At 33.9% G+C, this 21,867-nt stretch overlaps 1 protein-coding gene across 1 annotated transcript in view; it reads right to left on the bottom strand.

Moving 5' to 3' along the window:
- LOC118747344 (GATOR complex protein Iml1) overlaps nucleotides 1-21,203 on the bottom strand; it is a 41,512-nt gene extending 20,309 nt beyond the window's left edge. Inside the window, exons 1-16 of the mRNA XM_036481390.1 lie at nucleotides 21,031-21,203; nucleotides 20,645-20,946; nucleotides 19,006-19,725; nucleotides 18,696-18,938; nucleotides 18,525-18,640; nucleotides 18,296-18,467; nucleotides 18,053-18,229; nucleotides 17,526-17,724; nucleotides 17,316-17,447; nucleotides 15,371-15,472; nucleotides 9,415-9,841; nucleotides 9,001-9,175; nucleotides 8,731-8,925; nucleotides 6,035-6,112; nucleotides 5,428-5,492; nucleotides 2,163-2,276 (exon numbers count right to left, since the gene is read on the bottom strand). Of these exons, the coding sequence (XP_036337283.1) occupies nucleotides 2,163-2,276; nucleotides 5,428-5,492; nucleotides 6,035-6,112; nucleotides 8,731-8,925; nucleotides 9,001-9,175; nucleotides 9,415-9,841; nucleotides 15,371-15,472; nucleotides 17,316-17,447; nucleotides 17,526-17,724; nucleotides 18,053-18,229; nucleotides 18,296-18,467; nucleotides 18,525-18,640; nucleotides 18,696-18,938; nucleotides 19,006-19,725; nucleotides 20,645-20,946; nucleotides 21,031-21,073 (3,260 nt within the window). The 5' untranslated portion in view covers nucleotides 21,074-21,203. The remainder of the gene's footprint in view (nucleotides 1-2,162; nucleotides 2,277-5,427; nucleotides 5,493-6,034; nucleotides 6,113-8,730; nucleotides 8,926-9,000; nucleotides 9,176-9,414; nucleotides 9,842-15,370; nucleotides 15,473-17,315; nucleotides 17,448-17,525; nucleotides 17,725-18,052; nucleotides 18,230-18,295; nucleotides 18,468-18,524; nucleotides 18,641-18,695; nucleotides 18,939-19,005; nucleotides 19,726-20,644; nucleotides 20,947-21,030) is intronic.
- Between the last annotated feature and the right edge of the window lie 664 nt (nucleotides 21,204-21,867).

Raw genomic sequence — 21,867 nt, forward strand, 5'->3', positions numbered from 1 at the left:
ATACTCAAAGAAGACATTTCCACCTTGGTGGAATAGTGACTTATCTAGACGAATAAAGGAAACTAGGAGAGTGTTCAACTCCTGTTACAAATCTAAATTTTGGAAGCCATACCAAAACATTCTGAGAAAGTATAAAAGTGAGATTCGACGCTAAAAAAGCAGCATAAGCGAGCCACTGCGAGTCGCTGAAGAGTATAAAGGAAAACGCCAGGCTGAGTAGGCTATTGGCGAAGGACTATTCCTGTCTATCACTTCTCCGTAGTACAGACGATGTACCCACAGTGTCCGTGGAAGAAACACTCAGGTTGCTTGTTAACACTAATTTTCCAAGTAATTCGGAAGAAGTGTTCAATCCGCTTCCAAGAAGGTATGCTGGAGCTCTGCACATAGCAGTCAATTTTCACAAATCCTAAAATATCATGGGCCCGGGGCCAGATGGTATCATCCCTATCATGTTATAAACGGTGGAGGATGCTATCATGCCATGGCTTTTGTAAATTTTCAAAGGATGTATAGCCCTTAACTACGTCCCCTTGTCGTGGAGTGAAAGTGGTTTTCATCCCAAAACCTGGCAGGCGAGGGCACGTCTACGCCAAAGCTTTTCGACCAATTAGCTTAACTTCCTTTGTTCTCAAAACTTTCGAGAAGGTTCTAGACGCGCACGCCCGGGGGTATTTCCACGGCGATGGCATGTCTATAGCACATCATGCATATTTACGGGGACGATCTACTGAGACGGCGTTTCATGAAGTCGTTAGAACAGTCGATAGGATACTTGATTTTAAGCAATATATTCTGGCAGCTTTCCTGGACATAGAAGGAGCCTTTAACAACATTCGGGTAGAAGCTCTCCAAAAATCCCTGGACGAGCTCGGCGTCCGCGATGCTTCGCAGCAGAACGATTTCAGCTGAACTTGAAAGCAACGCATTAATAAGGAATGTTAGTAGAGGCACTCCTTAAGGTGGAGTGAACTCTTCTAGTTTATGGCTTAACACCATCAACCCAGTACTACTCAAGCTCAACCAGGGGGGAGTAAAAGTAGCGGACTACGCTGACGATGTAGTGATTTTAATAACCGGATTATTCCCATCTGTGGTGAGTAACATCATGGATGGAACTTTAGCAAAGCTATGCCGATGGGCCGGGCAATGTGGCCTTAAAGTGAACCCAGAGAAAATAGAATTAATGAAATTTTTACGGACAGGAATAAGGTCTCTAACTTTGAATTATCAAAGCTGAATGGACAAAGCCTACGATTATCTAAACAAGCGAAGTATCTGGGAGTCATACTGGATCCTAAGCTAAGTTGGAAAAATAAATATTGAAGAGAGAGTAAATAAAGTGAGCATTGCCTACTACTACTACTGGCTGTACACAGTGGTTATACTTCCGATCTGGTATGGTGGACGGAGTTCAGAGGGCTGCATGTATCGGAACCACAGGGGCGATGAGAACTTGCCCTACTGATGCCCTCAATGCTATTACAAACATATTTCCTATAGATCTTCACATAAGGCCTACCGCAACCTTATCGGCTACTCAGAGAACTGGGTATATGAAAAGAAAGAACGATCAGGCGTATCAGTATAATTTCTCGATTGCCACCTAAGTTGAGACTGGCTACCGATTACATACGACCTAAAGTAGAGTTTCCCAGGCCTTTCGGGGTCATTCTACCGTCGAGAGCCGACTGAGACGGGGCACTTGATATCTCTACCTGGATACATCATCTGTACACTGATGGCTCCAAAATGGAACGCGGAGTTGGGTCAGGCATTTACTCTGAGTCCCAGGGAGTAAAAAGATCAGTTCATCTGCCCGATTTGCAAATGTTTTCCAGGCAGAAGTAGACGCTATAGCCGAAGGCTGCCGGCTCTTAGAACCTGGTGGTTTACGTCACGGCGAGCGCGTAGTCATTTTCTCAGATAGAAAATCGAAACTAATCAAGGAGTGTAGGACGCTTTTAAATTCAGTAATCAGTCAACGCGATCTAGATTTAGTTGGGGCACTTAGCTGCTTCTTGGGCGTAATAGTTTTCCCGGCACCATTCTAACCTAACCTAACCATACAGATGTTTACATATCAAATTTCATGAGTACCTGGTACTCCCGCCTTTTTAATAATCCTTCAAATTATCGAAAATCTTAAAAATTTTACTTACCCGTCATCATGATCATCTCTGTTGTTTAAATCGGTATTCAATGTGATTGCGGCGGCATCTGCTGCTGGTGATATGCGACCACGATCGGCTTTCATTACAGGTTTCGAGACAAAGCTGATATGGAAAAACAGTTGAATTATTTAAATATTCTGATAAAAAGAACAATAAGGCAGGCAATTACTAAACAGGCTGTCTGAGAAATGAACGAAATTAATTAGAATAGTAAATAAAAAAAATCAAATCGCAATAAAAATCAGCATTACAGTTTGCATGACTGTATATTAAGCATAGGACTTTTTTAAAAAATAAACATAACTATGAGGAGAGAATGAGGAGTGATAAAAAAACCAACAATAATAACGTTTTTGGTAAAATTTGGCTTAAACTCCGAGAAAAAAATGTGTACTGGAAAAAAATGTGTACATATACATATATGTATGTACACACATACAATCAAGGCCAAAAGTATTTGCCTAGAGAATTTTTCACAATATATGCAACAATTTTTTTTTATTTTATCCGCTAGTTTTTTTTATATAAAAATATAAAAACACATAAAAATACCATTTCAAAGCTCGTTGTAAAACTCAGGAAAATTAAAAAAAATTGCTTGGAAATTTTCAAATTTCGATCATATATTTTTTAATTTTTTAAGGGTGCAGTTTTGTAGCCCAGCAAGTTTGATGTATCTAAGACTTACCGTTGATTTTGGGCAATTTTTTCAAAAAAAGCGGTAATACTTTGAAAAAATATCTCAAAAATTATTTATATTCATGTATGTATGTAAAATTAGCAACCATGTATGTATACATACATACATACATACTAAGTACACTAGAGTGGTCAAAAAAAAAATTTTACGAGATAGGTTTCGGGGCACCTTCCAAAATGTTTCCTCTTACCGAAAGAGGTGCTGACACCAAATTTTACATTTCTAAGTATAAATTTAAAGGATGCTGATAAAATGTTTATACTTTACTCTAGAAATGTATTGCACATACATATATAACCAAAACAATTGTTTAAGCAACCAAAGATCATTTCAAGCTTAAATTAGCTGGAAAAATATTACAGGCTTCAGTTGTCATGTCATAAATATTTTTTGGTCAGTTTCAAAGGGAGTCAGTAGCGCATTTTAAAGGCAGTAAGCGCCCTTGATTGCTTACAATAGAATGTTGAAAGTTGGTATAGCTATAACCAGGGTTAGAATTTTAAGGTACCGAAAACTTGAAAAAAGGCAAATGAGCTCCCAAAGAAGGCATTTACATATAGTGGTAAAAAAATTATAGCCGCACAACTTTTTGCCAAGTTTAAACATATTATTTTTGTTGTTATTTAATTTTGGTTATTTTTTTTTATAAAAATATAGACCATTCTTTAATAAAAACTAGTGTAAATCAAAGTTTCCTACTTTTTGCAATATTCAACAACTTTTGTAAAAATGTCGAGCTTTTTTGAGAATTCTAAAAAGTCAACCACAATTTTTAGCCATTTGAAACTTTTACTAGAATTCAATGGGCTACAAAACTACATACTCAGAATCTTTCTAAATCTAATTAAAAAATCTCGAAATTTTTACGAAATTTTGTTGAATTTTTTTTTTTTAATATTGCTCATTTTAATTCAGTGTCACACTATTGGTACTTTTGTACAGATTTGTTGGTACAAAATAAATAAAAAAGTGGAAGGACAATTTTTTTGTAGTCACACGATTGGTAAAATACAGCGAACTTCTACGAAGCGAACTTTTATGAAAAGATAAATCTTAAAAAAACAAAACATGCAGAAAAGGCAGAAAAAGGCAAAAATTTAAATTAAAATTTTTAATCATGGAAGACATGAAACGTGTGATTTTTTAATTTGTTTACTGATACGACTAAGCCGACAAAATAGGCAAATGCCTTAAAATCCCAACTCTGGATATAACAAATACCAAAAGGAAAACAAACTAAAGGGGTGCTCCGTTTTCTACGATGACATATTTTCCCCTTATACAAAAGTAGGACCACTCTAATGTAGTACTTATGTACGTAATTTTTTAGTAAACATTTTTTCCGGTATATGAGAACTTTTTTTTTACCAAATTTTGACAAAAACGTTGTTTTCATCATTCGCCATCCGCTGTTCATAGGTATATTTAATTTTAGAAAAAAGTCATATGCCTACTGTACATCGATAATAAAAATCCGGTCCGGTGCGTCAGCTTATAAGCTAGGCAGCCGAAACATCTACGAAGCGTCTAAAACATTATCGTCAGTTCTTTTAAGGACACTCTGTTTAGCATACGCGCTGGAGTAGTTTAACATTTTTTTCTAATTTTAATTGTTATACAATACAGAAATACAAATTATTACAATTTTATCTGCCAGCAAATATGCATGAACGTTTTTTTTTTTTTGTTTTCACAAGTACACTAGCTACAACTACTGTTAGAATTTGCGATATTAGTCGAGTGCTATGGAATGCAATAACGAATCGGACAAAACTGAAAAGTTGCGCTTTGACCAACCTTTGCTGTGCTGACATTAATAGTGGATGATGCTTTTCATTAAATCTAGATGTAACATGCTGAAAACCGAGAACCAAATTAAAATGTAGAAATCAAATTAAATCATATTAAATCAAGAAAACAATAGGGCTGTTCAGGATGTTGTGGAAATGGTTATGGATTTGCAGTTGGAATTGCATTTGCAAATTTGTTGATTGCTGCCATGGCAACCGTATGCATTTTATTGTTGGGAATTTACAAATGCAACGAATATGCAAATCCACGAACATGTGCACCAAGATCCTGAACAGCACTAATATTTATGTAGTATGGTAATACCAAAGAGACTGTAGCTATAAAAATAATAAACCTGAACGGCCATAGAATTAATTATAAATAAATGTTTAAGATTATTTATATGTATGTATGTACATAAATTAATTGATAAAAGAAAATACATGTTGAAACACAATGTCTTCATAAAATTGCAGCGGAAAATCAAAAAGACAAATTATACAATTGCAGATGTTGATACATATTTAAGTACGGCAGCGATAATAACAGCGCATTAGGTGCATAATTATGTAAATTGGATGAAAGCAAACACCTCAGAAGCGACAAAGAAGCATTCGAATCAAATATTTAAGTGATATTGATATTTAATGCGTTAAGTGCTGTCACAATACTGTTAGACGTAAGTATGTGTGCAAAAAAAAAAACCATTAACAACTTAGGTACGTTATGTATGTATGTAATAAAAACAGGCAGTATAAGAACCTTGGTCGTTTCTCCGGTAGACGATTGCTGCCAACACGTTCACGAAAGGGCGAATTCACCAGTCCCTTCAGGTTCGAGAGCGTAGTACGTTAGAAAAAATTACATACATCATTTTAATGCAGCAAAATATCGAAAAATCGAAATTTCAAAATATGTATAGAAATCTTTTTTTTACTTGAGATGAACTACAAAATTTACTATTCAAACTATTCAAACTGTACTTCGTTATATCTAGTTTCGAATGTTAAATGGTTACAGGGTTTAAGCTTTAATAGTAAAAAAAGGGAATTTTTATAAATGTACAAAATTAAAAGCAAAAAAAAAAATGACATTTTCGCTACACAATTCAATGTTTTCAAAATACAAGTTGTATTTAAGAACTGTACATATAAAATTTAGTTTATTGGATAGTCTACGAATTGTACTATATAGAAAAAGTACAGCAGTTGAAAAACAAATTGCAAGCACGAATGACTTGGGAGTATTTAATATACTATTGTAAACGAAATGTATGCATGAAATTTTGTATGTAGGTATGTTTTTTATATATATTTATCTATATATATATTTGTATGCAAGGCAGATTGTAAAGATTTAAGTAAAGAACCTGATTGGGTTGAGGTCTGGAAATAATGCTGGTACTGTGACGCCGTCGTGTTAAATGACTTTGTGCGGTGGGGCTATCCTGTAAATGATTCCAACTCGATACATAAGCCGAAAGCAACAACAATTTGGAAAAATATCAGAAATTATGTAAGTTCACTTGAAGAAGTCAATAAATTTAATTTATGTATTAAGTGTAGTTGGATAAAACAATATACATATGTATGTATATACATAAACATGTGTAGGTACTTAAGTACATAAAATAAGTAGATATGTACATACAAATGTAGATATGATGATATATAGCAGTAACGTTTATAACAAATGAAAATTCAAATATAGAACGATAAACAAAATCGTGGCAAGCAGCTTGCTACAGATATCCACGCGCCTTTACCGCAAAAAAAAAGTAAGCGATTTTTTTTTTTTTTTTTTTTGATGGGGAAGTGCAACTTTTGAAGAAAAAACAAAATGCGCTTACTGGCGGTTAGGGCTCGAATAAAGGTTACTTTTGGGCTTGCAGACAAAATATTTTAAAAGTTGTTGGTGAAACTTTCTAAATATTAATTTGAAGTTTGAGCCATTAGTAAAGATCCAGAGAAAATTTTGGTAGCCCTACTTAAGTGAAACCATTCTGAAGCCATATTAATTATGAACCTAAAAAGATAACTTAAAATGTATAATTTTTATAAATTAAAGAAGCAGCTTTAGAAGAACTCCTCCAAATGGCCTTCTGATGTTCGCCCACCAAAAGCCCACCTTCAATTTTCCTTCTATGGGTAGCAAAAGCAGAAGCCTTTCAAATTATATAACTCATTACAAAAAAAACAAGTAAGAAAGTCTAAGTTCGGGCGGAGCCGAACATTAAATACCCGGCGCAAGTATTAAATATATGTTTTTCACCTTTCTGAAAGCTACCGCTACATTGTAAGCCTGGGTGTATCAGTTTTGAGTACATTGGCGTCCTTAAATTTCGAAATATCGCAGTTTCAAGCATTTCTGAAATTTACCGTTATATGAAAAGCGGCCGCAATTTTAGTCCGATTTCAAAACTTTTCGGCGTTTTGGTTCTATGGGGCAAATACAATAACCACACCAAGTTTGAAAGAAATTGGTGCAGCGGTTACCAAGATAAACACATCTAACCATAAGTGGGCGTGGCTACGCCCATTTTCCAAAAATTTAAAATATTCTTATTTTTTGTCTAAAACTTATTGTAAATATCAATTTTGAGTGAATAATCTTCAGTAATTACTAAAATATCGCAGTTTTCGTATTTCTGAAAATTACCGTTATATGGGAGGTAGGCGTGGTTATTGTCCGATTTTGCCCATTTTCAATACCATCCGTCCTACGCCAGAAATCAGTACACGTACCAAGTTTCGTTAAGATATCTCAATTTTTACTCGAGTTATCGTGTGCACAGACGGACGGACGGACAGACAGTCACCGCTTAATCGATTTCTCTTTTCATTCTGATTTATGTATACATTTGTCTATATCTATCTCGATTCGTTTTGCCTGTTACAAACAACCGTTATGTGAACAAAGTTATAATACCCTTGTGCACAAGTGCGCTCGGGTATAAAAAAGGAGTGGACTCTCAGGAAGGCCTTTTGGAAGGGCTTTTAGCTCCTGAAATTATCTACTGAGGAATACTGTAACTAATAAATGAACCGAGTGAAGCCCTAGTTAGTCGACTGTTGTCCAATTTATGGATATCTCGGCAACACGGTTCTCCACTACACCCGCACAGTGTATGATTTTGCAAAAAGGTGACAATATCAAATATCTCGAGAACGACCTCAAAATCGACTTAAAAAAGTAAACTCTTTGCTTTTTGTCTTTTTTTTTTTTGACATAAACAAGTAATTTGTAAGCAAAAAAAAAACCGACCTCAATTCTCATATACAAATTTAAGATTGTCGTTAATTTCTTCACGATCCAATTATCGGATCTAAACTAAATTAGGATGGGACCACCCCCTTGAGGTAGGTTAAAAACTACTATTCTTTTTAAAGGCGAAGATAAACTTTTTATCCAAGGAAACTATTTTTCCTCGCATCAACTTCGATGCAAAATATTGTCTGGAATTAAAGCGCGCTTTGCACAATCCACACAACAAAAAGGGCGACCCGCCGCGGAATCAGCTTTCTGAGCATCGGCTACGGTGAAAGGCTAAAGCCGACCGTCAACGGCGTAGATGCGTAGATATGTCAGACAAAAATTTCGCTTGTATGTAGGGATATGTGGTTTATCAGACCACAATTTTTCCTTAGCTGTTAATAACATCTATTTTTCATTTGTTATAAACGATAATTGTGTCTTATCTTAATTTTAATTATATTACAGTTAAAATGGGAAAAATATAAAAAATGCAGAAATAAGAAATAAAAAAAAAGAAATTATTTAAATAAATACATATTAGCAATTAAGGGAATAAAAAAGCGATAAGAAAAAAATTAAATCAGTTAAATAAAATAATCACTTGCGATATGTGTGTATGTATAAGTAACTGTACTCAATAATTAGTTGCCGCTTTCAAGAAATTCACAAAAAAAAAATCGATTATAATAAACATGTAAACTTTTTAAAGCAAAGTTGTGTATTTAGTAGTTAGATATGTATATGTATGTAAGAAGCAAGAAAACTGGGAATAGTTAACGAGCAACATTAATATCCCCGATACTGGCTTACATGTACTCGCTGACGTTTCACTTTATTTATATGCACTTCCATGAGACGCACGAAATCTTCGACTTGTTTCTTTGTATTATCCACAGCCAAATCAGTGTAAATATCACAACGTTGACTACCATATTCTATGATCTTTTTCATCGCCAAATTATCTATGGGCAGCAAGTACATACGATAACGCCAATATTTAAGGCTCTAGAAGACAATGAGAAACGAATTTCAATTTGAAGAAATTATGGTGGGAGCAAACTAAACGGCGAAGGTTTTTACCTCCATTAATGGATAATCCCTGTCACCACGTGTACATATATAATGATCCATATAATTCCAATTGAAATTTTCTAATTTTTCCGTAGTAAAATTAACACCTGATATTTCATAAGTCTCATGTTGAGGTGCATGAAAACGATATCTATAGTCAACATTAATCGGTGGATATGGATGTCTAGAATACCAAAAAATTTTATATATTAAAATTTATGATATTTAATGCACAGTAGATTTGGGACCAAACGTTTTTTTTTTAACTTAACCTTTCTGCCAAACTGTAAATTTTATTTTTTTTTTCTGGCCACATTGAGTTGTTTAGTTAGAATACAAATTATAGTTTAGTATAAATTTAGGTCTAAAAACGCTTTGAGAAAAATATTCCCTTATGCAGCATATGTATAAGAAATAACTTACCTAGGTCGATATCCAGTAACAGTTATCACAGATCCACTTAAAGTTATTCGATGAAATATTCTACCGATTGAGAGTAAATATTCCTTCATTATTTCCGTTGGCGCCTTCATGCCCAAAACCGTTGAAGGTTTTTGCTGTTTGTAACCACCACAACAGGGAGCCTGCGCTGGTTGAGTGTTCTTCTCCTCAAGCACGATCAACTGGAAGCCTTGCGCCAATCGTTGTGACACAATTTCACGAAATACCTCCTCCGTTGACAGAGGCTTACGATATACGGCACGACTATTGGCATAATCGAAATTTACATCGTCAGGTAGCAGAGTGTAATCAGATATAACGTAATCATTATGTAGAGAACGTTTATCTGGGAAATAATCAGTGGTGATTGGCAAACAAGCCGGTATAGTTAGCGATTTCCAATCCACTCCTAAAATTGTGGATCGCAATAATTTTTCGATTAACATGGCGGTTTTACATTGCAAGTGGAGCAGAAGCAAATATTTATTGTTACACGCAATGTATTTAAGTACAAGTAGGTTACACAGAATAAGGTAGGAACGCACAAAATCGAAAGGAAAAAGTAAAAAACTAATATTGTATACACAGAATTACATATATTCAACAGAGAACAAGAACAAGAAAAGCCATCGCCTATGGAAAAATTAAAGTGTGCTAAGTTTCAGGAACATATGTATGTATCTGCCTTAAAATAAGTATTTTATGTTTTATGTAGAGTGTGCAAGTAATGTACTTATGTATGTATAAATACATTGTAAAAATTCAAAAATCAAATATAAAGGTTTGAAATACATATTTTAAAAACAAAGGAAAAATGCTTCGAACCTAACCTCAAACATGGAAAAGCTTCTTTTTGCCTTAAAATTGTTACAGCAACACCTATGTATAAAGTTGGACACCCTTATAACTTAGACACTAACTCAAACTGGGGAAAAAAATGTTGTGACCCTACTTTATTTGGACACCCTCTATCTTGGAAGTTGGGCAAAATTATTCTTAATTCAAACAAAACAATCATTAAAATCCCTTTAAATTAAATTTAAATTTAATATATATATATTTTTTTTTTTGTACAAAGTTTGAAACTTTGATTTACTTATATGTATAGTTTTTGTTATAGTAATAGTTAATTCACAAAATTTTGCGTGGGATCGCCGAAACCCTAATACGGCTAAGCGAATGATGTTGAAAAGAACTTTTCGATACGTGAAACGTCGTCTTAAACCGCCAATTAGCTATGGCTATACAACCACTAAGAAGATATCGCAGACCGTTTTCAAAAGAGTCACAACGCAAAATAATACGTTTGTCAGAAAATGTGAAAAACTAGCACATGATAATCATATGAGCAAGGGCGACTTCAACTTATGCTTTTTTTAACAAATTATAACAAAAATTTGCTCCAGCTTTTGCTGAAAGGTAAAGAAAAAGCTCTGTGTACATTTTTAGCGCATAATCTCAAAAATGCCAAATTTTGAGTTGTGACTCTTTTGAAGACGGTGTTCGATATCACAAAAACGAAAATTTTATGGCAAAACGTATTATTCATTCCATGTTCGCGGTCAGTTTATCTGATATCGTAGTGAGTACACTTATAGTCTAAAAGCTTAAACAGACGGCAGCGTTGATCCGGATTAACTCGGACTTAATCTGGATCAACTGCAGTTAATTCCCGAGTTTATCCAGATCAACCCTGCCGTTTGTTTATGCTTTAAGATCCGACAAAGGCACGACCTTCACCCATCTGTTTAATGGATGAAATATTTTTTCTATAAAATTTAACGTGTTAATAAATATTTTGCGAGTGGGTTGGCTGAAAGAGTTCTTGCCAGGATGTTTTTAATTAAATATTCAAAAATTATTATTATTTTTTTAATTCTGTAATCATTTGTTTAATGAACAAATTATATACCATCGAAAGTATTAAGCCTATAGAATGTGAAAACGTTGGGTTGTCTATTTTTTCCCTGGTCTACCTAAATGGTGCAAAATTAAAAAAAAAAATAATAATCATAATTTTTGAATTTTTTCAGCTAACTCACTCGCGAAATATTTCCTAACACGTTAAATTTCATACAAAGGAAATATACTTCCATTAAACAGATGGGTGATGGTCGCACCTTTGTCGGATCTCCTACTATAAAAGAAGTACATAAATAAATAAATAAAGGCGTAGAAAAGTGTTTTTTATTGTGTTGATACATTTGTCTATGTCTGTAAATGCAAATTTTATGTATCTATGCAATTAATAATAGGTAAACCAGAAGTTGTACAGAAAATACATAAATAGTTGCACAGAATGTAGTAGCATTGACAAAAAAATGCAGCATGCGACAGCTTTATGCCAGAATGCGGTAATCAGTCTTTAGTCACTTAAAATATGCGTAGTATTGTGAAAACGATCATATTATGTAAGTATGCACTTCACCTTACTCGGGGTTCGTCTACCAAGCGACTGTGTACGGTTCGAAGCCTGTTGGATAGAAGTTATGTTTTCAATGTCATTATGGCGGATTTTTACTAGCCATTGAAATGAAAAAAAATTTCCCCATTTAAAAAATGCTAAGTATTTGGAAACGAATTTAATGACTATTTTTATGAGTGCAATGACGCGGGTTTTTTAACGCCCAACTTTGTCATTCAAATTTTTTTTTCCATTAAATGCCGAATGAATATGCAGCATTACATACATCAACCACGCTTTACTTGAGTAAATAAATAAGTGTTTGATCGAGCTTCTTCCCCAAATTTGTGGTGTGCGTCTTGATGTTGTCACACAAGTACAGGGATCTACAGCTTTACATTGAGCTAAAAAAAAAACGTCAAAATTGAGTCCAAATCGTCAATTCGGCAACGCTGTTTGCCATATTTCGTATTACGATTAATCAATTGGTTCGTAAATTATACGTAAATAAGGGGAGCCACCTTTTTTAGCTGAATAGCAGTAAATTGCAATTATCTCAAAAAACCGATCCATTAGGAAAAATTAACTCGATTTTCGGAATCAATGAGCAATTTTTCATAAGATCGGATAGTGGCATCCATGGAACCGTCGCCCCTCGGAAGGCATTTGCAAACCTCCGAATGTATTCTGCCAAGAAAAAAAGCTTCTCATAAAAATACAATCGCCGTTCGGAATCGCCGTAAAACTGTACGTCCCTCCGCTTTGTGTGACAACATCAAGCTACAAATCGGAGGAGAAGCTCGGCGAAACATTAACATATTGTGTAAGCGTCAATTCATTATATATTATTATTAAAATTAACATATATTTGCTCCTTCAACTCCAAATTATTAGATGAATCTCTCAACTTCGACACAAATATACATACATATGATTTCATTAATAGATCCCAGCCAGCAAAATATCCGGAAACGTATCCGAAAATGGAAACAATTTCGTGTAAAAATCTGATGTTTCATCCGTTTTCCGATTCCGTTTTAGGACGTTTTTCAGATCAATTATCCCACAAAATGCTCATCCGAAACATATGTGCAGAAAACTATCGAAAATGGTTGTAAAACGGGTGCGCTTTCGGCTCTTTTCCTGAAATTCGTCTGATTCAATTTTTCGTTGAAAACGATTTCATTATGAACTTCACAGAAAGATTCAGTAGTTATTTCAATTTGAATAACTAATTTTTATATGTGGCTTCTGACGGAATGCGAACCTGGAACCTCCTGAAAGCTAACAAATAGTAGCACACTTCTCTGCACACTCAGCTACTAGCGAATACGTATATATGTTTTCAAATGCTCAGTTTGAACAAATATTTTAAAATCATTGTTTTGAAATAAGATGATGGCATATTTCGGATACAAAAAATGAACAAATATGGAAACCGTTTTCTGAACGTTTCCGGATATGAAAAACGTACGAAAACTGAACTTTCGGCAAAAAGTACGTTTCTCTGCTGGCTGGGATCATACTTGGCGTATGAGTAACATTAGAAGTATTTTCTGAGTCTTGCAAAGCAATTGCATGGTGCACAGATTGCACGGTAAAACCGGTTTTCGTATGGGACAGCTTTGCAAACCGTGCACCATTCGAGGGCTTTGCAAGACTGTGAACAATACCCCCATTCATTTCTAGACATACATACATACATATTTCATTACATTTGACCATTTTCCACTTTATTTACCAATCAATTTTCTTCGTTGATAGCTTGATGTTTTTGCAAAAGAATAGACTTTAACAAAATCAAAATAATTTACAAAAAATCTTTTATTTTTAATTTATTTCCCTGTTAAAGTTTGCATTTTTTTATTCTCAGTGCAAACTTAAAATGCAAATACATACCTTGCGAAAATGAAATTTACGTGATTCAATTCAAATAATTGGTACTACATGCTTTGGAAAACTGCACCCACGGCAAGAAAAACTATGCACCCACAACGAGTCACTGTTTGATTTAGTTTTTGGGCTGGCGGAGTCATCGAACCGTACTTCATCGAAAATGATGCCGGTAACGCTGTCATGGTGAACGGACGTTAGTGTGACATGATAACAAACTTTTTATGAATTGAATTAGATGACATTGGGCTTGGTGTGTATATGTGGTTTCAACAGGAAGGTGCCACTTGCCACGTAGCGCATACAACGATGGCTCTATTGCGAACATCTGCGGTCTTATTGAATCACCCCATAGTTATAATGGAAAATATTTTTCGGCTTATTTTTTAGCATTAGAAAAAAACCGAGCTCTACGGCTCTATTCCCACACGAATGACAAAACTCATCGCATACCCATTGATTTAACTACTGCGCCTAAAACTTTGACGCCGATTATAAGTATTGTTTCGTCTTTGTCACGTAGTCAATGTACTTTCACTCGGCACCTGTGGGTTGATAACGAAAGAAAGACATTTGTCTGTCTGCGCTCGGAATGAACAACTGTTCACAAAGAAGAGAGGACATCTTAAAAGTTGTTTGGTCTCGGCCCAAGCCGAAAATAAGAAGGAGATGAGCCCTTTTCTCTAATTGTGTGAAGTCACTTTTATGACTAGAGACTGATTACTTAATCTAGACATTAAACGAAATACCTATACAAGTGATTTATGCAGGCATCTTTCCAATAAAATACATATCAATAATATGGTAATGGATACGCCATACTAAATGAATTGTGTAAATTGATGAAATTCCTTTTCCATTAAAAGTGCATATAATAGGTCACATATACAATAGTTGGTGTGTATGTGTTGTGCATGTGATGTATTGGTGCAAATTGTTTGTCATTCAATATGTGTTCTTATTCGTCTATTTGGTAAACAAACCCATTGTAAATTGATTAATGTAAGCAAACAAATTGTATCCTGTGTACAAATTACTGTTACTATCAAAAACAATAACTACCTGTAAGTAAGAAAAGCGCATTTAAATATGAGTCGAAAAATGCAACTGGCCCAAAACTACTTCAACACAAATAACCAAAATAATCCTACAATTTAAATACATAAATATGCACATATGTATGTATGTATGTATGTATGTATTTAAAAATGTATGCATAAGTCTATTACGAAAATTAAAGTAAAAAATACTACGACTACTAAAAAATTATCTGATTACATACATACATACAAATATTTATTATATGTGCTAATATATACTACTTTGTGCACTTGTAAGCATAATATATTAATATACAGTGTAAGCCAAGCAAGTCGGTGCATGCTTTTGTTGATATTTTTAACACTTTAGTTAATCGGCATACATATTTCTTCTGTGTGTGTGTGTGTTTTTTTTTTTTTTTAAATAAAAGCAAAAAGCATTCCACTTGCGCGAACACACATCCAAATTGCTTGAATTATGCTGCACATTTTGTTGCTTTTAACGATTTTGTACAATTTAAGCCTTTTAAAAATAATGGTGCAACTTGTTAAAATATTACGAGAACATTTGCAGTAATATGTATTTGTCTATTTTGCAAACCTATTATTATTTTTCCTCTGCCATCTGCGTTTGCGCACTCATTATCAAATGGAGCTTCTGTTTCAACTATGGGATTTAATTGTTTTCCCGCTTTTGCATTCACTTTTCATTCATATGTTGGTAGTAGGGAATTTGAAGGCCAGAAAAAGTTATGCACTCAATTTTTGGTTGTATTAATTATTATTTTTTTTTTAACGTTGATTGGAGATGGTGTTTAAAATATTGTTAAATAAGGTGTTTGTTTTTTTTTAGAGATAATATATTTGTTTTTTTTTGCACGTTCACACAAAATTTTTCCACAATGTATGAAAAACATAAAAAAATGAAAAAAGATAAATAACACAATTAGTATTAACATTGTCATGAGAAATTTACGTATTAATGTAATCAGTACAAATAGTATGGATAATTTCAATAAAATGCAATACAAATTCTGTTTACTGCTATGTTTGTATATAATACTGTATGATGTTGCACGGTTGCCCTTTGGTTGCACGAACAACTACAAAATGATTGAAATGTCTTTCTTTGCTTTTGAGACAAAATGTTAACATGATAAATGATGACAGCGACAACAGACTTTGGCTAAAACCTTACTAGTCAGCCAAAAATACAAAAGTAGATGCATACGCGTATGCAATGAAATCGCTAACTAAACGTTCTGTACAAAAAAAAAAAAAAAACATATCTTTTTTTTTAAATAAATCATTAAAATTGCTTCATTCCATTCAATTCGTTTAAGAAATAGGGTGCCTATTAAAAATTCAAAAAAAAAAACGTAAAGAGCACTTTGAAGATTCTTGAGTCCGTTTTCAAAGTGACGACTTAACTCTCATTCGAGAGGGAAACATGAAAACGGCTTAATTTGTTCACTATAACATGTTTTGATTCAAAATCTGAGAACAAATTTTATCTTAAAAAAACTACATTTAATGCTGTATACCAAAACTCGAATATTGAGTAGTTCCTAATACATATCAGTCACATGATTTGTTCCTTAATTCAAGACTTTGTATAATACTTTACGACATACATACAAGTAAAGTTATTGTGGTTAGTGATATAACTTAAGCATTGATCATTTGGACCATATAACACTTTTGGAACTTTTTCACCTATATTTATTATTATTGACTTGAGGTCAGAAGGGATAACTTCAATGCAATAGCTTGAGTATTCAATAAAAATGTGTAAATCTTTGGAAAAACATATTCTAAAATGAGCTCTATCCATAGAAATCGGCTTGATTTCTTCTTAATTTGTAGTGATACTTTGTTCTATATATTAAATGTATATAGGTATGTATGTAAATTTATGATTGTGCGTCTATGTAAACATGCCCTAAAGATTAGGACGGCCGGTCTGATGATTATATGAAAGCGCACACAAAAACATTTTTTTATTTAAGCTTTTCAGTTTTTTAAATTAAAATGAATGAATCACAGGAATGTGAAAACAGTCCTAAATAGATTTGTATTGATAAAGCAACATAATTTAAGGAGTAGTAAAACACATTTGTTTTTAGTAAACAGACAAAAGCTATCTAAAGAGAAAAATATATTGAAATCAAGGCGTATTTAACAAGGTGGTGTTGGCCGTATATAAGTAAAAAATTACACTAACAAATTATACGCTGATGTCCATACTGTCATTGGTATGAGTTACAACAAACACATCATTTTGACGTAATGGCCTCCACGGCGAAAAACTCAGCTGTCGCCCCAACACCACCTTGTTTAATACACCTTGACCACCTTGTTTAATACATCTTGATTGAAATATTTTAATTTTTCTTAAGACATTTGACACAAGTAAGATGCGTTTTTATGAACTTCTCAAAGACATATCATTTAAGAATTTATTAACTTTCATTATGTGTTAATGCTTACAATGATCCTTTAAATACTCTGAAAGTATTGGCTAATGATTGTTAGTAAGAGCATACCTGTCGTTATGGCTGGCGTCCACTCCTGTTCACCAGTGGCACCCCACAGATAACTTTTTGTGGGTACTGCAGCGCCGGTTGTTACATTAACGGGATTATTATTTAAAATTGAGTTATTTCGTTTTTTGAATACTGAAAATAAAAGTTAATATACATACTTTTGTATTTTTTTGCATTTCGGCTATAACGCCAAAATGTTGTCAAACTTACATTCAATTTTTTCGCCTTCATTAGAGGATGCAATTGACTTATTTAACGAAGAACATGTAGATGTGTGATCATAATCATATGTGCTATATCCAAGTGCATATTCACTATCATTATTAATAATATTGCTATAGCTGATGTTATGCGGTTTAGCAGGAACCGCTTGGTAATGATGTTGCTGTATTAAAACACCCGTTGGCCCCTTGGAAGATTAATAACAAAAATATCGTTACCTTAATATTGAAAGGCCCTATTTCACATCGTCGCTGAAATACAACCGTAACTAAGTAAAAATCCGAAATTTCCGTTTTGATTGATTATGAAGTATTTCATCGAATTATAAGGCCCACATCAATTTAAGCAATACAAAATTTTAGTCAGTTACGGCTTTTTTGCATTTCAACGACTATATGAATATTATTCGTTAAAGTGTTAATGTTATTGCTGGTCCATTTTTCTTTTATACTTTCATATAGTGAATGAAAAAACTATTTGGAGTTATACCAAAGAAAGTTGGAAAACTAATTCACCTTTGGAAATATGTGCGTCCAACGCCGACGATTTGATGTAAGTTTGATTGTAACATGCGATGGATCAAATGGATTGATCAATGCCCGTCCAGGACGAACAATAGGAGCAATTGAAACAATAGAGCGACGCGCATTTTTATCGGACGCCAATGATTCAGATAAGTTTGACGAATCAGTCTAAAGATGGAAAATTATAATTGTATTATTTATTAGTTTATAAAAACTCTATTAATTTATAGCTACCAATGCCGCTAACATTCCTGAAGTGCCATGATATATGTCAGGATCGGACATTTTACGTCGTAAATTTGGTATTTTTGTTGGTGTTAAGTTTTCCCAGTCATGATTTCGGTATACAGACGTCTCCAAACTTGGCACAGATGTCTTTTTGGCTCGTATCACACGTTGTAAAGAACTATTTTAAATAAACATTGCATAAAAGAATAAGTGCGAATGTTTTACATTTACATACCAAGTGCCTTGCGCTGGCGGTGGTTGAAATATTTGATCATCATAAGCATCATAGTCAAACAAGGAATTATGTATATACTCCGATTGATTGCAACTTAAAAAATACTTTTCACTTTCCTTGAATAGAATTAAGCATATTTATTTAGTGAATTAAATTAAACAAAAAATTTACCCTGTCTTCCTCATTCAAAGAAACGTTTGCAACGATTGGGGGCAATTTGATGCGCGGTATAAAATTTGAATAAGCCACTTTTTTATTAGTAGAGTAAAAACTCAGATTAATCCAATGTGGTAGTGAATAATCATCTGCTGATGTTAATGAAGTATCCTTATTATGAAATTTCAAAAGTGGAACGGCATGTAAAGGTTGCTCGCCTACGCATACTAAGTCACTGCCAACACCATTATCAATTATCTGCAAACAAGAGAACAATTAGCTATTTATTTAAAAAAAAAAAAAATCATCACAAGGTACTTATTACCCTTTGTTTAGTTATGTTCGTCAATTCCCGATCAACTTCAAATACTCCAACGCCAGGTGTGATCACTACCGACAGCTGACCAGTTCGATCGAAGGTACGATCCAGATAATGTTTCTCGAAGGTGTTCAAGGAAATATTTAATACCTCCAAAAAGTTGCCTTGAGCCGCTGTGGAATTGCTAGCTGTAGGTATACACACCCCTTCACGCTCATGATAGCGTAATACTGTCGATTCGTATGAGGTGAAAAGCTTACGTAGCTGCGTTAGTACGGTACACCAATCTTCATTGCGCTCATTTTGGATAGCAACACGATAAAAATCTTCATAGAAACGACCCTTATAATCCAACTGAAGACAGTCACGCATATGTTCCGGAAACTCATCAAGAGACTTCGCTGCATAGAATGTTCGAGAGAACAATACCATGGTTACTTCATGGTTGCAGCCTAACTTTTTCCATTTGTGAAAAAGTTCAGTGAGGAAACCATTAACTGCTTTTTCGAAATACAAATCACCGTGTATATCGAAATCCCACATTTCGGATGACATTTGCAAAAACAAATATACCATTGATGTGCTGCTACGAAACACAATTTTTGTGTCCTCTGTGATAACGCCGCAGGATACACGTTCACCCTGAGCCCACATCTCATAAACTTGGCAACGTATTTGCATTTCGTTATTTTCGATTTTCTTATTAATGTAAACGCAAGTGTTCGTCTAGTAAAATAAAAATAAAAAATATCCTTTTTTATAAGAACCGGTTTCTACAGTAGTACTTCTAAGATATAAGATATACATATTAATATATTTATCGCTGGCTTAGTGTGCAAATATGTTGTCATTTTTTTTAAATCTTTCAGGAGGACACGTTTTCTAGCAACCTGTTTTTCATTATTTTTTATTGTTAAAAGCTGTATTTGTTTACAAAGCGGAGATCACCACATCTCTTCATCAGACTTCTTTTTTCTAGACTTCAGCAGGGAATTGAATTCCATGTTTCCAAAATTTTAGTATTCGCATTTTCGCTCATATTGGCCGATGGTCATTTTAATTCGACTAAGTTTTTGGTCTATATTGAATTACACTGGAACTCAATCAGCTGCATTTCAAAATCTTCGATTTCCAGCCAATCAAACTTAAACGAGTTCAGTTGTACAAGTCACATCAGGATCCATAATAAATTTGAGTATTTCCGATAACTACTTGAATTCAGAAAACCTCGACGAAAATTCGTCGTGATTTTTAATTTTGTTAAGTTTGTCAAACATCTGCAATTTTTGGAAACAATGGGGCACATTCCTATTCAAAATAAACACGACACTAAAGTTAGTTGCAGCTTTTTGACATAATTATCAATGTAATATCTGCCCAAAAAGCTGCTACTAAATTTAGAAGCCACTATGTCTATATCTTTACCAATAACTTTTAGTTTAGCCTAAAAAGCGCGATTGTATTTCGGGTGCATTATACTCAAATCTATTCCGATTTTGAATGACCCTTAATATAATATATTATATTAAAGTAATTATAAGCACACATATATGAATATGTGTATAGATATATACATATGTATATATGTACCAATTTTTAGTATATGAGTATATACCTACAATACGACCATACGGTGTACACTTACCAAATACGTTTTCAAACGCCACATTTCGGATCTACCCATGTATTGATCCTTAAACGTTATCTCAATAGAGTCAAGCGCTACATCATTTGCATTGACGCGGCGCATAAATACGTACGCAAACTTCCTTAAATTGAACTGCGTGGCTATGCCTGCTTCAATGCTGATTTCATCGCGCCTAAGATCATTGAATTTCGTAATTTGTAGGAGCAACCGAGTATTTTCATCTTCTCGGTCATAGACCTCGACTACATCGCCCAATTTAGTGTCAGGATGCTCTTTCTGATTTATCAGTAAATCAGCATCTGGAATAGGATAGTACATAGATTTGTATGTACATATGTATATGCTATGACACCGCTTTGAAAACGGAGGCAAAAATAACTTACCACTGTAAGACTTTTGATGCGTATTTAACTTGTAATGCTTCATACTGTGTAGAAAACGTAAAAAAATGTATCCTAATATTTAAAAATTAAAGCCATATTTTTTATTAAAAGAGCTTTGTTTATCACTTCAGTGTGGATTCTATGCAAATGTGTTAAATTTTTAACAAATGAGAGCTGTCAAAATCAGCTGTTACTGATAACAAACTCTTCGTTCCACAAGATTTGTTCGCGAGGGATTTATGAGCACTGTTCACCTACCGTATAACCCCTCCAAAAAATTTGCGCCTTATATAAAGCTTATTTTATATGATCATACGGTTTATAATAAGCCCTTAAGATAAGGCCTTACGTGGAGTATAATTACCTTATAATAAGGCTTATAGATCATATAAAATTAACACGTTTGGTTTTTTCATAATTAAGAATAAAAGAAAACATTAGGTCCATGTTCCGTCTGATGGATTGAACCCGGACAGCCTTGGTAGCAACCAATTGTATCAAGCATCTTTGCACACTCAGCTACAGCCAAACATGTAAAAGTGTTTTCAAATGTTGAGTTGATGTCGTAAGTTTATAAGATTTGCTCTCTCTCTCTCTCTCTGAGAGACACCCTTACGCCTAAAAGTATGTTCACATATAAATATTATCTCAAACTAAGCCCGTTTTTTAATCACCCCGTTTACACAGGCAAACCTCAGATTATTAGCCGTCAAATTTTTGTGCTTGTTATTCTCACATCTCAAGGAAACGTTATGTTTCTTATCTGTGCCACCGTGATCAAGTTTTTCTGCTATATAAAGCAATTTAAATATGTTCTAAACTTTATATTTTATTAAA

Source organism: Rhagoletis pomonella, unplaced genomic scaffold, assembly GCF_013731165.1.
Source record: "Rhagoletis pomonella isolate Grant_MI unplaced genomic scaffold, Rhpom_1.0 Rhpom_scaffold_00011, whole genome shotgun sequence".
Taxonomy (NCBI): Eukaryota; Metazoa; Arthropoda; class Insecta; order Diptera; family Tephritidae; genus Rhagoletis; species Rhagoletis pomonella.